Genomic DNA, 17,309 nt, shown 5'->3' with positions numbered 1-17,309 from the left:
ACTTGTTTGATCTGAAATATTTCAGTGTGGCAAACGTGAGAAAGAAAATCCTGAAGGGACACTTTTTGACACCACTGTATGACCGTAAAATGGGGTTATATGGGACAGTGTGGTAGTAAGGGACAATTTTCGGGGTAATAAGGGACATTTTTCGGGGTAATAAGGGACATTTTTTGAGGTAATACGGGACAATTTTCAGGGTAATAAGAGACATTTTTTGGGGTCATAAGGGATAATTTTAGGGCTAATAAGGGACATTTTTCGGGGTAATAAAGGGACATTTTTCGGGTAATAAGGGACATTTTTTGAGGTAATAAGGGATAATTTTCAGGGTAATAAGAGACATTTTTCGGGGTAATAAGGGACAATTTTTGGCGTAGTAAGAAAAAATCTTCGGGTTAGTAAGGGGCATTTTTCGGGGTCATAAGAGATAATTTTAGGGGTAATAAGGGACATTTTTTGGGGTAATAAGGGACATTTTTCAGGGTAATAAGGGACATTTTTGGGGGCTAATAAGGGACATTTTTGGGGTAATAAGGGACATTTTTCGAGCTAATAAGGGACAATTTTCAGGGTAATAAGAGACATTTTTCGGGGTAATAAGGGACAATTTTTGGTGTAGTAAGAAAAAATCTTCGGGTTAGTAAGGGGCATTTTTCGGGGTCATAAGGGATAATTTTAGGGGTAATAAGGGACATTTTTTGGGGTAATAAGGGACAATTTTTGGGGTAATAAGGGACATTTTTGGGGCAATAAGGGATAATTTTCAGGGTAGTAAGGGACATTTTTTGGGGTAATAAAGGACAATTTTCAGGGTAATAAAGGACAATTTTCAGGGTAATAAGGGACATTTTTGGGGTAATAAGGGAAATTTTTTTGGGTAATAAAGGACAATTTTTGGGGTAATAAGGGACATTTTTGGGGGTAAAAAAGGATAATTTTCGGGGTAATAAGGGACATTTTTTGGGTAATAAGGGACAATTTTTGGGGTGATAAGGGATATTTTTTGGGGTTATAAGGGACAATTTTTGGAGTGGTAAGGGACAATTATCAGGGTAGAAAGGGACAATTTTTGGGCTAGAAAGGGACAATTTTCGGGGTAATAAGGGACAATTTTTGGGCTAATAAGGGACATTTTTGGGGGTAATAAGGGACAATTTTCAGGGTAATAAAGGACATTTTTTGGGGTAACAAGGGACAATTTTCAGGGTAATAAGGGACAATTTTCAGGGTAATAAGGGACAATTTTCAGGGTAATAAGGGACATTTTTTGGGGTAATAAAGGACATTTTGTCACGCCCTGTGTGAGTTCCTGCGTGACAGTTTGTCTATGTTCCCTGTCTGGGCTTTGGTTTCCTTTTTGGACACTCTTATTTTGTACTTGACTTCCTGTTTTGCCTCCTCTGTCTTCGTTGCCATAGCCACCCACACCTGTCCCTAATTTGTCATCTCTATTTAGTTCAGGTGTGTGCTTCTCCTTTTGTTGGATCATTATCGTTTGTCCGTCAGCTACCTGAGTTGCTTTGTTCTTCTGTTGCTATTATTGCACAGAATAAATATTATTTACCTGCACTTGGTCCTGTTCTCTGCATCCTGGGGTCGAACCGTAAAGCTCTCGAGACCGACTGTGACACATTTTTCGGGGTAATAAAGGACAATTTTCAGAGTAATAAGGGACATTTTTCGGGGTAACAAAGGACAATTTTTGGTGTAATAAGGGACATTTTTCGGGGTAATAAAGGACAATTTTTGCTGTAATAAGGGACATTTTTCGGTGTAATAAGGGACATTTTTCGGGGTAATAAAGGACAATTTTTGGTGTAATAAGGGACATTTTTCGGGGTAATAAAGGACAATTTTTGCTGTAATAAGGGACATTTTTCGGTGTAATAAGGGACATTTTTCGGGGTAATAAAGGACATTTTTCGGGGTAATAAGGGACATTTTTCGGGGTAATAAGGGACATTTTTCAGGGTAATAAGGGACATTTTTCAGGCTAATAAGGGACATTTTTCGGGGTTATAAGGGACAATTTTTGGGGTGGTAAGGGACAATTTTCAGGGTAGAAGGACAATTTTCAGGGTAGAAAGGGACAATTTTTGGGGTAATAAGGGACAATTTTTGGGGTGGTAAGGGACCATTTTCAGGGTAGAAAGGGACAATTTTCGGGGTAATAAGGGACCATTTTTCGGCTAGGGAGCTGCTTTGTGTTGTTTTTTTCAAAGAAGCATATATTCTTGAAAAAAACGTTCAAAATACATTTTCCCGAAAATTGTCCCTTATTACCCCGCCGTCCCTTACAACCCCGTTTTACGGTACTGTTTTAACCTCAAAATGCGTCTTCTGTCACGATCATTTCAAGTGCACCACCCTCCTTTCTCATGCAATGGACTATTCCGTCTTACTGCACGTGTTTGTCACATGCACACTCACTTTTTGAAAAATGGAAATGAATATAAAGGTCAGTACAGTATAAAGATGTGGAGGGCCCCATTGGGTGGGTTTGCCTTGGGCCCCCAAATGATTAACTCCGCCCCTGCTGCTGGGTTCTATAGTATGACCAATGCCTTGGGTCTGCTTTATGTAACATTGACTCCATTGTAGCCCAGAAAGAACACAGAAGTGGCGATGCTGCTACTTGCAGATGTATTTATCTATTTATTTATTTCTTTATTTGACTTTAGGACTCCCTCCTTCTTGGTCCTCATCCAGACTCACTGGCCGCCTCTGGCTGGTGCTCACCCCATCTCCCTCCCCCAGTCCTCCATCCTCCTCCCCTTTACTCCCTCCTCCTCTTCCTCATTTTGGTGGCGCTGTGCGCAAAGCTCCAGCGCCGGACTGGACTGGACTGGACGCAGTTTGTCGGTCCAAAGGAGAGCCGCTGCAAGGAAAAAGGGGGGGTTGGTGGTGGCCCACAATGCTCCAAAAACGGGGGGGAATTAATCAGACATGGATATTTAAAAGCTTTCCAAAGGGTTTCTCTGTTGTTTCTTTTTGCCCCCCTCCCCAGATGTTGCTGCTGTTTAATTAGAGCTGCTCCATGTCTCCCATCACTTTATAACCGCCACAAGATGAGGATTTCTTCTCGCCGCTGGTTTTTCTTGATATTTTGGGGCTTGTGGGGACTGTCGCTGGGTGCTTTCCCGAGCAGCGTTCAGATCGGTAAGTGCAAATAAATACTGTTTCAATTGCGAGATTGGACCGTGCGTGGATTTGTGTGTGTGTGTGTGTGTGTGTGTGTGTGTGCGCGCGCGTGGACGTCCGATGTCAGGAGTGGCGAATGTGGATGTTTTTCAATTCCCGCACACTAAATTGCAGTTGTCCTCCGTGCATGTGCACGGATGAGGTTTGAAGCCCAATGTTGACGGCTCGGGTTCCTGCTTTAACACACACCCATGCAGGCGGAGCGCACTGCAGCAAAGTGAGCGTTTTCTCCACGCAGCCTGTGTGCATGGAACGCGTGTGCGGGTTGCCATCAACCAATGCCGTCTAATAACTTACCCAATGTAGAAAATAGCGGAAAAGAGAAGCCGAGTGTAACCTTCACGGATCTACTCCAAATAATGACTTAACAGGAAGTCATGTTCTTGGTTAAATTTACTAAAACTGACTTTTGTGGGGTGGTTTTTTTTCTCCTGCACGACCCGCCACAAGCTGTTCTGGGGATTCTTGTTGTCTCTTTACATTATGGGTTGGCTACAGTACCCCCAGGGAGGTCAAAGGTCAGGTTGTGTTATGGAAGCACACACTGCTGCGCCGAGGTGGTGGTGTTTTTTTCCTTCTTTCTGAAGTAAAGCTACAGACATGGATGATGCAGTTATCTCATTATTTTATCCCCCAACAGTCTAAGGATGTTTTTACTCAACAAAAAACAAATCAAAAGCGGAGTTTTTATTTGCATTAATTCAAATAAAACAACAGCAAACACTGTAATGCGCATGCCAGGCCACTAGTTGGCCACATCGCTTTGTAAAATAACTTCCCAAACATGCTTAGCAATCCTTAGGGATACACTTGGTGTGCATACACTGTGTATACATTTTGCCTGTGAGCATGGTAGCAATGCTGCTAATGCTAACTGTGCCGGTTGCAGTCGTGCAGTCTCGGGTTTTAAGAGACAATAACCAAGTCAAATGTGACGGTTTCTTGAAACACAAAGCTGTAATTTACATGCCACATCACTAGTGGGTGACATGACAATGTCGGGTATTCACACTCTCATGATCTCTTCATGGCAAAGGCGAAAGAGCTTTCTCTCTTGAAACATTTGAAACCCCCTCAAACATCCTGAGAGTTAGAGTCACAAAAAAGTCAAGTGGTAGACCCAAATACTGTAATGTGATTGGCTGTCCGTCAAGACACAGGACCATCCTCAGCCCTAATGAAGGTTGTTACTGGTGCTCGGTGCAGTTCAATAGCCATAATAGCCTTAATACTAATAATGGATTGATGTTATACGGCGGGCTGCACGGTGGTCGAGTGGTTAGCGCGCAGACCTCACAGCTAGGAGACCTGAGTTCAATTCCACCCTCGGTCATCTCTGTGTGGAGTTTGCATGTTCTCCCCATGCATGCGTGGGTTTTCTCCGGGTACTCCGGTTTCCTCCCACATTCCAAAAACATGCTAGGTTAATTGGCGACTCGTGGAACCTCCACAACACACATGACTTTTTCCTTTGCTGTTTTCCTGTATTTTTGGTTCCTTACATGCTTTTTTCAATTTTGCTCATCTCAACTCTTATCTCTTCTTGTAGTCTGCCCGTAGTGTCCTAAATATGACAAGGCGTCAGTAATGTTATTGTAATGTTTGGTGAGACACACAAGCACCAAACTTAATTACCGCAACAACAGACTTTTATTGCAGGTTTGAATTATCACAGGGCTGCACGGCGGGCGAGTGGTTAGCGCGCAGGCCTCACAGCTAGGAGACCGGGGTTCAATTCCACCCTCGGCCTCTCTGTGTGGAGTTGGCATGTTCTCCCCATGCATGCGTGGGTTTCCTCCCACATTCCAAAAACATGCTAGGTTAATTGGCCACTCCAAAAATTTTTTCCAAATCATATGTATTGTGTAAGAATAGTTAAAAGTAATAAAAAAGACAATGCTAAATGTTGACTATTTAAATTGTTGAGTTAAATGCTCAATGAACAACTATGAAAAATCCGATAAAATACACGACATGTCTCAATCGACAAGGTCAAATCTCTGCATGCAAACGTCGAACTCGTTAGAATCAAACAACATATTGAAACACCACACAACAAAATATAAATGATAAAGTTCCAAACAAAAAGAAAAAGCAGCATCCAGGTAAAGGGGGTAGTTACGTCTTTACTGAAGATTGGCATTCCTTTGTGTGCTGTGTTTAACTCCGCCCCTATGGCGTCACACTTTAACAGAAAAAACTATCAGCTCTCAATCGTGTCGTCACATGTCGTTCATTTCAAAGAGTCAGCTCTTAGAGCTGAATCGTTCGCGACTGGCGCATGACTATTGCGGAGACTGACGGAAAGGTGGCTGGAGCCAAGGTTTGTGACGTGTCTTGCCGAGGGACACAACAATAGGGAACGAGTGGGGGGAGCGACGACTGAACCGCCAACCTTCCAATGACCTGCTATCCCTCCTGAGCCTCTGCCTCCCAACCATCAGACCACATCTGCAAGACAAGGCTTGAAGAAGAAAAAAACAACTCCAACTCCAACGGCCTCGTCTCCTTCAACACCACAAAATTGCCTGTTTGGGATTCGCAGGAGAGCACCAAATGTGGGACATTGCAAGGTTTATTCTCTTTATTCATTTTCTACCGCTTATCCTCCCAGAGGCGGGGTACATCCTGGACTGGTGGCCAGCCAATCACAGGGCACATACGTATAGACAAACAACCATTCACACTCACATTCATACCTATGGACTATTTGGAGTGGCCAATTAACCTAGCATGTTTTTGGAATGTGGGAGGAAACCGGAGTACCCGGAGAAAATCCACGCATGCACGGGGAGAACATGCAAGCTCCACAAGGGTGGAATTGAACCCGGGTCTCCTAGCTGTGAGATCTGTGTGCTAACCAGACGACCGCCTTGCAGCCCATGAAATAATCAGTATAATAAATGAATGAGATAAACGTATTAGACCCATAAATTCAAGACTCTTCTCCAAGATTCGATGTAGATTTGAGGATGAAACATGGCCGTTAAAGTTGATGGCAGTTTGGCAGTCAACCCCAGAAAGGCAGTTCTTTAAATGTTCAGATCATCCATCCATCCATTTTCTATACCGCTTATCCTCATTAGGCTTGCGGGGGTATGCTGGAGCCTATGCCAGGCGACTTTGGGCCAGAGTTGGGGTACACCCTGGACGGGTTGTCAGCCAATCGTAGGTTTCAGATCATCAAAAAATGAAAAAAATGTTCAATGCCAACACAACTGAACACTGGAGAATGTGCGGCCATCTGTTGGTGACCTCAAGCTGGAACCAACTTGGGTTCTGCAGCAGGACAATGATCCAAAACTCACCAGAAGGTCCATCTCTGAATGGCTGAAAAAAATCCAAATGAAGACGTTGGAATGGCCTAGTCAAAGTCCTGACCTGAATCCTATTGAGATGCTGTGGCATGCCCATAAAAAGGCTTCATGCTGGAAAAGCCTCCAATGTGTCTGAATGACAACAATTCTGCAAAGATGAGTGGCCAACATTCCTCCACAGCGCTGTGAGAGACTCATTGCAAGTTATCACAAACGCTTGATTGCAGTTGTTGCTGCTAATGGTGGCCCAACCAATTATTTTTTTCTCTTAATAATAAAAGGTTATTTAAAACGCTGTTGTGTTCAGTTGTGTTGTCATTGAATAGTATTTAAATTTGTTTGATGATTTGAAACATTTCAACAAACATTCATTCATTTTCTACCGCTTATCCTCACGAGGGTCGTGGGGATGGAGCCTATCCCAGCTGTACACCCTGGACTGGTCGGCAGCCAATCACAGGGCACATATAGACAAACAACCATTCACACTCACATTCGTACCTATGGACAATTTGGAGTGGCCAATTAACCTAGCATGTTTTTGGAATGTGGGAGGAAACCGGAGTACCCGGAGAAAACCCACGCATGCACGGGGAGAACATGCAAACTCCACACAGAGATGGCAGAGGGTCGGATTGAACTCAGGTCTCCTTGATGCGGGCCCTGCGTGGTAACCACTCGATCACCTTGCAGCGTGAGGCGATTTTTTGTCCCCAAAAATTCTTGTGAAAACAATCTCCGACTTGAGATGTGGAACGCAGACATTTTTTCCTACAAAGTAAATGTTACTGAGCTGAATGTCATTCCTCCTTGAAGAGCTTCCGCTTTATTATTATGCATAACCTGACACATCTGTATAGCGCGCTGCCACAGAGCTGCTGCTGCAGCACTTTCTTTCATCTTTTGGAGACGACCGCCGAGTTATTATCCGACGCTTGTTTACTTGAAGTGTTCTGCCATCTAAAAACATGACTCGGAGCGAAAACGCTCAAGAATTAACAGTTTTTTTTCTCGTATCACATGGTATGCATGCAGCCTTGCTGAAACTCGAGCAGTGACATTTATTGGTTCTCTAATAAGGAATTAGCATGCATTTGCTAGCAAATGTAGGTTTAAGGAGGTCAACCGTTAAAACAAAAAACAACACACTGACATTTCACTCTAAATGACATTTGCACGTTCCCTCTCCTATGAAATATGGCCCGAGGATACGTTTTGAAATGTGAAACCAACTGCCTCCAAACCTGAAAATACCTTTGACATTTGTGCATCAAATGAACATCCTTAATGAGGAGCTTTAAACGCCAAGGAGCTTGTAATGTAACATTTGCAGAGTGAAGCTAAGTTACTATTTGGGTGTCTAGACTCTCCTATCCATAAACTTTAAGTGGAATATCTGGGCGTCTGCGGGATGGATTGGGACATTCATCTTTCCCAGTTGATGCATCAGCTCGTGACTTTGTTGATCCCTTCGTATTTCCCCTCGGGTTCCTCCAGCAGCTTGACATTTATCATTCCCGGTGAATGGCCAGCGCAGGATTGGATGAATTGCTATGACATGTGGCACAGATGTTCACGGGTCCCTCGGTATACTCTGGTAAACCCTGGACGGACTTTCTCACCATTGCATGGTTGGAAGACAGTTCATGAATGAGCCAAATCTGTGAAACGTATTCACGTGCATCAGTAATTAATATGGCGCCCGTATCTCTGTACCAATGCTCCACAAAATCGGAAGGTAGTTCCCCAGATACGGTATTCCCAAATGGTCTAGCAGTTGGAATGTGTTAGCCACCAGTCCCTTTTGGTCCATTGGTTTGGGTCCCTGGTTTAAGATGAAGTCTGTAGATTCGGGATAGGTTATTTGTTTAACATGCTTTTGTTCTAAGTGGTTTGGATTCCCGGTTTTAAAGTGAACTAGTCAAATGTCCGATATGGTCTTGGAGCTAGGGGTCCTAGGTTAGGGTAGAATAGTCACAGGTCTCTTGTGGTCGAGTAGCAGTGGTCACTGTTGGTCTAGGGGGGATTCAGGTTCTTGCTTTAAGGGGCGCAGGGCATCTTTGACTTGCTGATTCAGCGTCCCTCAGCACCGCAAGCCTCGGTCCAAGCCTCAAACGCAGGTAGTTCTTATTGTAGTAGTTTATAGTTTCAGCTTTTCAACCATAAGTCAAGGGCATTCTGGGTACCCTGAAACTGTATTTAAAAAAAAGACCTCTAAGCAAACCACCTGGAGACTGCCGTGTAGATTGGGCCTAAGAAGGAATTGTCAGAAGACCGATATGGTCTACTGGTTAGGGCAGGGGTCGGCAACCTTTCCTATCCAAAGAGCCACTTCACCTCCTTGCTCACTAAAGGAAAACCACAAAACAAAGCCACAAAACATAATTCAGTCAAATGTCCAATATGGTCTCGGAGCTAGGGGTCCTAGGTTAGGGTAGAATAGTCACAGGTTTCTTGTGGTCCAGTAGCAGTGGTCACTTTTGGTCTGGGGGGATTCAGGTTCTTGCTTTACGGGGTGCAGGGCATCTTTGACTTGCTGATTCAGCATCCCTCAGCACCGCAAGCCTCGGTCCAAGCCTCAAACGCAGGTAGTGCTTAGGGCGTTTTCAGGTAGTTTATTGTTTCAGCTTTTCATAAGTCAAGGGCATTCTGGGTACCCTGAAACTGTATTAAAAAAAAAAGACCTCTACGCAAACCACCTGGAGACTCCCGTGGGCATAAGAAGGAATTGTCAGAAGACCGATATGGTCTACTGGTTAGGGCAGGGGTCGGCAACCTTTCCTATCAAAAGAGCCATTTCACCTCCTTGCTCACTAAAGGAAAATAAATTGGAGGCACAAAACATAATTAAAAAATAATATATTATAAACTTTCAAAAGTTTATGCCTGATGTATTAAGAAATGTGCAGCGACGTGCTCACATCCTGAGCCAATTTTTGATCGACTGCCAGATTTAGAGGGAATTTTGAGGTATCAAAGTAGTTCAGAGAACAAAAAGCCGAGTTGATCGAGTATTCTTGCTAGTATCGGATCTTGCTATAGAAGATAATTCATTCATTTTCTAGCGCTTCTCACGAGGGTCGCGGGGGTGCTGGAGCCTATCCCAGCTGTCTTCCGGCGAGAGGCGGGGTACACCCTGGACTGGTCGCCAGCCAATCACAAGGCACTATAGAAGCTAATATAGAGGATAAATGTACATAAATATATATGTAAATTAAATGTAAACTCTCTTTACATTTGTTGACAAACATGTTTACTCGGCCCCTACAAGTTTGGGTGTTAAGCTTGAGCATTGCGAACTGAGCCACAACAAAGAGGCCGTGGGTTGTTGACCCCTGGGTTAGGGTTAGGTCTGGTTTGGGTCGGGGCCTCCGGTTTAAAATGTAGTAGTCACAGGTATGATTTCATGTAGTTGCTGGGATCCCTGGTTTAAAGGCGACCTATAATACTCATCGGCCCTTTGTATTGAGTTGTGGACTCCTATAGAGCAGCTACACACAATAACCATCACAGAAAGCTTTCTAGTGCTTCCAGAATCTGCACCTATTTAGCTGTATTTCGTTGGATTTCGTGCTTCCCGCGAAAATGGTCTGTTTTAATGTATTCCACCCACAGCCCACCTCCAGTCACGCCCACTACAGAAGGACTTAGAAGGACTTCCGCTTTGTGCCGCTGGCTGTGAAGCCAACTTTTTAGGAGTTGATAATAAATGACGATGTATCTTTGTAAAATGTCCGCTTTTAACATACAGCCATATGTGTTGGATCCCGAATCCGATTCGGAAGTAGAGACTGGACAGTCCCGAGTTTCTCAACAAAAGAGGTTACTTCAGGACGTCTCTCAATGGTAAGTAGCTTTAGCAGTTGGCAGGGAATCAGGAAGTTCAACTACTTGTGCCTGATGGTGGTGTCAGAAAAGCAGAGCTTGGGGGAGGGCAAAGAGTGTATTGCGCCTACAACCACGCCCATAAGGAAGCCACGCCCTCTTCTCTGTGACATCACAAAGGAACAATTTTATAACGCCTCCTGGAACCGGGCGTTTTTGAGCCATCCAAACTTCTTTCAGGGCTCACTTTCAAATACTCAAACCTCATTATCTGAAACTTTGGCATGGTTTAACACGAGAATACAACATTGGAAATACATTCACAGGTCAGAAAAAGCACAATATGCACTTTGAAATGTTTGGTCTTCTCTATCAACTTAGAAGCAAGCCAATGGTTCTGTCACGTTACGACTTGAGAGCTTTAAAGTTCAACCCCAGGATGCAGAGAGCAGGACCAATTGCAGGTAAATTATATTTATTACGTGCAATAATTGCAGCAGCAACGAAAAAGCAACTCAGGTAGCAGTAGGACAAACTAAGAATGATCCCACAAAGGGAGAAGCGCACACCTGAACTAAATAGAGGACAAATTAGGGACAGGTGTGGGTGACCATGGCAGCAAAGGCAGACGAGGCAAAAGAGGAAATCCAATACAAAATAAGAGTCCAGAACGGAAACCAAAGCCCAGACAGGGAACATAGACAAACTGTCACCCACGAACCCACACAGGGCGTGACAGGTTCTCTCATTCTCTCCCTCAAAACAAACCATTTTATTGAGCCGTCATATAAACATAATAACTCGGAAAGAGTGATCTACATCGGAACTTGGAATGGGCGGGGCACAAACCAAACGTGGGTGTAATTTTTATGAAAATGGGCTGGGTATGGTCCAGAAGTGGTTAACTGGAAATGGGCGAGCTTAACTCGGTACATTATTTTAAGTCTGATGGATTGATGAGAAGTAGCTGTAATTGTATTGTAACTGTATTGTTTATTAAGCAGCTATATTTGTACTGTGTATGAGTGTAAGTGATCTGTCATACTTATTCGTTTTTAATGCCGACTCTTCTACAACTTTCAGTTTTTTTATTTGTTACGTTTTCTACAAATGCTGTTCACAGGCCCATGAAAAGTACGGTCCACAAATGGCCCGCGGGACATGCTTTGGACATCCATGGCTTCCAAGACGCACGCACACACACCGACTTGAGGTCCGCTTTGGCCGCAAGGCTCTTCGTATCTTTCGTCATGCAACTGTGTAATCTTCATGAATTACACAGTTTGCACGCGGTGTGGGTATTCGTTACGATGTATACAAACGAAAAAAAAGTATTTTTAGCAAAAGAGTGGGACAGCACTTACGTCACAGAGTCTTTCCTGTAGTATTTCCTGCAATGATCCAGTATAGTGTATCCTTCTGATAACATAGCCTGCTAATACTAACTAATATACTAGCTAATTCTAGCTAATATAACTAATACTAATAACGATATTAACAACCATTCCATTCATCACAGCAAAACAGCCCCAGACCATTACACTACCACCACCATATTTTACTATTGCTATGATGTTCTTTTTCTGAAATGCAACATTACTTTTACGCCAGATGTAGCGGGACACACACCTTCCAAAAAGTTCAACGTTTGTAGTATTTACCCAAAGGTCTTGAAAAATTGAGATGAGCTTTAATGTTCTTTTTGTTCAGCAGTGGTTTTTGGTCTTGGAACTCTTCTTTGGATGTTGTTGTGGGGTCTTTTGTGACCTCTTGAATGAGTCGTCACTGCACTCTTGGGGCCATTTTGGTTGGCTCGCCGCTCTTGGGAAGGTTCACCACTGTTTTGCTGATTTGTGGATAATGACTCTCACTGTGGTTGGCTGGAGTCCCAAAGCTTGAGAAATGGCTTTTTAACATTTTCCACACTAATAGATCTCAATGACTTCAATCACGTTATTACACAGTGCGATGTAGTGTTGGATTTATTTTCTCAATATGTTAAAAAAATGCATTTTGTGTTCAGTTGTGTTGTCATTGACTAATATTTAAATGTGCTTGTAATAAACGCTCAGTCAACAATGTTTCCAACATTTCAGTAATCAGTGGATTTGTATTCATAATTAAACATCATCTGGCCGTCACAACACCCTCATCCAACATGTATTTGTCCCCCCCACCTATCTCTGCGCAGGCGGACTCTTCATCAGAAACACGGATCAGGAGTACACCGCGTTCCGCTTGGCCATCTTCCTGCACAACACCAGCCCCAATGCCTCGGAAGCGCCCTTCAACCTGGTGCCTCACGTGGACAACATTGAGACGGCCAACAGCTTCGCCGTCACCAACGCCTGTAAGTGGCATCGGTGTGCTATCCCGTTACTGTTTCCTGAAGCCGGCTGATGTCCATGATGAGGTTGTTGAAGTAGATCAGGGGTGTCCAAAGTTAGGCCCGGGTGCCACTTTAATTGGCCCTCAGCAATAAATTCTAAAAAGATATTCAACACGAGAAAAATATTAAGACAAAAAAGTTGGAGTCTAAAAACAAAAAGTTGTAATTTTATGAAAATAACAGTGATATATTGTGGTAAAAAAATGCCATTTTAGTATAAAGTTGAAATTAGAATTTCTTTAAAAAAATATTATAAGTCAAGTCAAATCAAGCCAACGTTATTTTTACAGCCCTTAATCACAACAGAGCCTCAAAGGGCTTAACAATAATAGACAAACGTTGTAATAGAAAAATCTAATGTTAAAAATAAAAATAAAGTTATAATTACGAGAAGAAAAGTTGAAAGACGAGAAACAGCATGGAGAAAAACAGTTTGAAGACAAAATGGTAACAAGGAAAAAAGTTTGAATAAATTAGTAAGCTTAAAAATAAGAAGTAAGAAAAAAAAAGTTTTAGTAGCATAGAGTTGAAATGCTTTTTTTGTTGTTGAAAGTTGTAACATAAGAAGACCAGGGTTCAATTCTACCCTCGGCCATCTCTGTGTGGAGTTTGCATGTTCTCCCTGTGCATGCGTGGGTTTTCTCCGGGTACTCCGGTTTCCTCCCACATTCCAAAAACATGCTAGGTTAATTGGCCACTCCAAATTGTCCATAGGTATGAATGTCTATATGTGCCCTGTGATTGGCTGGCCACCAGTCCAGGGTGTACCCCGCCTCACACCCGAAGACAGCTGGGATAGGCTCCAGCACCCCCGCGACATTCGTGAGGAAAAGCAGTAGAAAATTAATGAATGAATGTAACATAAGAAACAAACAAAACAAAATAAAGTGGAAATTTTTGGAAAATTTGGTTGGGGAAAATGTTATAATATGGAAATAAAATCAAAATCTTCTTGGAAAAATTCACAAATTATGAGATGAGATTATTTCTGTAGGAAGTTGACTGAAGACTGAAGTTGCTTTGCCACTTACAGTGAATGGCAAAGCTGAGATGAACTGTAACTTCTTAGCATATTTTGCTTTCCAAAATATCAAAGTGACAAAGTTGCATCCTTTTTTTTTTTCACTATGTGGCCCTCACAGGAGAAACCTTTGGACACTCCTGAGTTTTCCGTACATGATAATAATACTGTTTGCCAAGTCATAATGTCATCACTGCTATGAGTAATACAGGAAATGGTTATCTGGTGTTAGCTTGCTGACTTATACGATGCTGTTAGGTTGTGTTAGACGTTATAAACTACGCTAGAATTGAAACATGGGTAGCGCTTTGTTCTACTGTGGTGAAAGGGGACGTCCCTCACGTTGGTTGGGTTGTGTGACGTATGTGTAATGATGAGAATTGAAGTAAATGATGTTTTTTTTTTTTTGTGACGATCCCCAGTGAAACAGCCTCTTTGGTTCTGGCTGTGTGTGTGTGTGTACGCGGGGGTTGGGGTTCAGCAAAGGTCCATAAAACATTGCGGCTGAATGTCTTGCGCTGTCTGTGGTGTGGTCTGCTGTTAGAAAAATCAATGTGTAAACTAAGCAGAGAATGAAGCGCCGTTATGTACGGCCTGCCAATGGAAGGCTGGGGTTATTTGTGTCTGTGTCTGTTTTTGGGACAGAAACATTTCGAGATATGAGATACCGTTATGACCCAGGGCCCGCTATGTTGGTGTGGCAAGGTGTCATTACGCCAGTAATGTAGCTCGATTGGCAGTGTTAATAATGATAACAATGTCGTTGTTACTTGATTAATATGAAAGCATATTACATGTAAATGGAGCGTTGCTGGTGTTTTTTGGAGGTTTTTTTCACAAGTATTATGTTAATTCTTAGCTTCGTCTTTTTATCTCTTTTTATATCTTTAGAACACACAGAAAAAATAAAGACGTATTATGTGTTCAAGTTTCACATAAGGATAGTGGATGGGCAAAATTCCACCAAAAAGTGCAGTTTTCCTTTAAAAGTGGCCAGTGGATCAAAAGTAGCCACTCAGAAATGTCAGTGGTCAAGTCCAATTCCAGTAATCCTGCCTTGACTTTTTCTTGTGCTTGCAAGGTTACAGCACCCTTGAAACATGCAGTGAAATAATGAAATAAGGCAGCCGCACGGGAAATTGCTAGTCGCTAGGTGTACACTGTGCTGTGTACTTCCAAGAAGACAAGGAATTGTGTGCTTTTTCACCTCGGCCCTAATGGCTGCACACTCACAGGAAGTGAGTCTGCAGCACATTGATTGGACGAGGCAAATCAGAGCAGAATTACATGAGCCAATCAATGGCTGTGATAGCTCAGGGCCAGCCGGGGGGTAGCGGAATCTGAGATCGAAGCGCATCGCTTGTTTCGCGCCACCACTCATTTTTACATTTGACAGTTGCTTTTATGCAGTTTCTTGGCAAAAGCTTTTTGTTGGAGAAGGAAGATGGGGAATAAAGCTGTTTTTTTGGGTGACGCATTACGGATAGCAGAGATGAGATGGCTGATGTCTTGGTACCTACTATGGCAACGTTGGTGTAAAGTGAAATGGGAGACTGTAATGGTCCATAGGTTGTTTGTCTATATGTGCCCTTTGATTGGCTAGCCACCAGTCCAGGGTGTACCCCGTCTCTCCGCCAAAAGTCAGCTGGGATAGGCTCCAGCATACCCCGTGACCCTCAGCCTTGTGATACAGACGAAAACGCTTATTGTTAGCATTAAGCTTCACTCTTTTTTCCCTCAATTTTTCCCCCCAAAATTTTCACTTTTTTATTACATAATCTTCTCGGAATATTATGACTTAATTCATATAATAAAACATTTTCCTGTTTTTTGTTGTTTGTTTTTTATGATATTACAATTTCATTTTTTTTTCTTTAACCCTTAGATGCATAAGTGGGTCAAAAATGACCCGGTCAGGTTGTTTTCTTGAAATATCTTTGATGAAATGAAATAATGATAATGAAAAATTTGTATAATTTAATTTTCCAGGTATTCCTCAAAAAACATGTTTTTGATATCATGCTATTCACATTTTTAGCTTACCTTTTTATACATTTGAAGAAATTTTTGTTTTTGTGTTACTACCCCAACCTTCCATAAGTGGGTCAAAAATGACCCTAACATTACTATATGTATTGTTGGGCATACTTCATAAATAGCTAACACTAGCACAGTTTTTGTAAAATATAATATGCAGTATAGGTATTGACATGACTTACACTAAATAAAGACAGTTAAGACAATAATAAACTGTTACTTACTGCTTGCCGTTCCGTTGACAGATTAAAATGCATTTCTTTTGCTGGTAGGGAATCAGGAACTCCAACCACTTGTGCCTGATGGTGGCGTCTTTAGGAATTGTAAACAAAGGTAGCTTTCTTTTTCGAGGCATTGCAAGCAACATACACAGAGAAGCGGAGCTTGGGGGAGGCCCATATAAGGAAGTCTGCTCCTCTGTGACATCACAAAGGTGCGGTTTCACCACGCCTTCTGAAACTGAGTGTTTTGAACCATCCCAAACTTCTTTCAGGGCTCACTTCCAAATGTGCAAACCTCATTGTCTGAAACTTTGGCATCGTTTAACACGAGAATACAACATTCTAACTACATTTATAGCTCAGAAAAGTGGAAAAAGCATAATAGGTCCCCTTTAAATTTTACACTCTATGCTAGTAAAACGGCGACATTTCCACACATAATATTTAAAGTTTGTTATTTTAAAATTGCAACTTTTCCCGCCTGAAAATATGGCTTTTTCCCTTCATATTTTAACTTTATTCTCATAAAAGTACATCTGTGTTTTGCATTTATACGTTTAAAAAAATATGTCACCTTCTAATTAAATTATCTTCTTGTAATTCTGACTTTATTCCTAAAATATAGCATTTTCCCCAGCAGAATTTGTTTTGCTTATTTCCCATAATATTATAAGTTATTACGAAATCTGTTCCTTTTAAGACTTCTAAAATGCTATCATGCCTTGTACGAAATGACGACCTTTTCTCCTTAGATTAAAACTTTTTTTTAATATTTTGGCTTTAGGTTCAGAAAATGAATGCTGAAAATGTATGTATTGATGAATCATGTTGTTTTGTGGTTGAATATGGCCTGTTATCATATCTTTGTGGAACGGTGTCTTTTAATGGAGCGATCTATTGGAGGTGAGGCGTTCATTTCAAATGGAGGAGTAATTGGGACATGTGGCGTCCATTAAAGTAGAGGCCACTGTTCTATATTTGCAGTGCTATACTGAGGGGGGACATAAAGGGATACAGTGTCTGGCCCGCTGTCATTTCCACGCTTGGTAGTGCGATGCAATAAAAGCAATAAAGCAATAAAATTAATTGAGACACCTCTGCATAATTACCATTAACAAATGATGGTGGAGCAGGAGGCGAGTGTTAAGTGTTTCCCAGCGTGGGGAGTGTATTAGGTGGCGCTCACCTCTGCGGGTGGTGGGGGGTTTGAGGGGGTATTCTGGGGGGACTGGGTCTCTGGCAGGAAAGCAACTTGTCTTGGACAAAGGGTAAAATCCAACACGTAAAAGATGCAG

General features: G+C 42.3%; 1 protein-coding gene across 5 annotated transcripts in view; it reads left to right on the top strand.

Moving 5' to 3' along the window:
- The first annotated feature begins 2,825 nt into the window (after positions 1-2,825).
- Positions 2,826-17,309, top strand: part of LOC131132419 (glutamate receptor 4) — a 145,100-nt gene continuing 130,616 nt past the window's right edge. For all 5 annotated transcript variants that reach the window (XM_058078026.2, XM_058078024.2, XM_058078022.2 and 2 more), the window contains exons 1-2: positions 2,826-3,162; positions 12,538-12,696. In XM_058078026.2, the coding sequence (XP_057934009.2) occupies positions 3,072-3,162; positions 12,538-12,696 (250 nt within the window). In that variant the 5' untranslated portion in view covers positions 2,826-3,071. The remainder of the gene's footprint in view (positions 3,163-12,537; positions 12,697-17,309) is intronic.

This window comes from Doryrhamphus excisus, linkage group LG1 (assembly GCF_037039965.1).
Source record: "Doryrhamphus excisus strain RoL-2023G ecotype Guam linkage group LG1, RoL_Dexc_Guam_v1.1, whole genome shotgun sequence".
Lineage (NCBI taxonomy): Eukaryota > Metazoa > Chordata > Actinopteri > Syngnathiformes > Syngnathidae > Doryrhamphus > Doryrhamphus excisus.
Note: the sequence above shows the minus strand (reverse complement) of the source record. Positions and strands in the feature narration are given on the sequence as shown.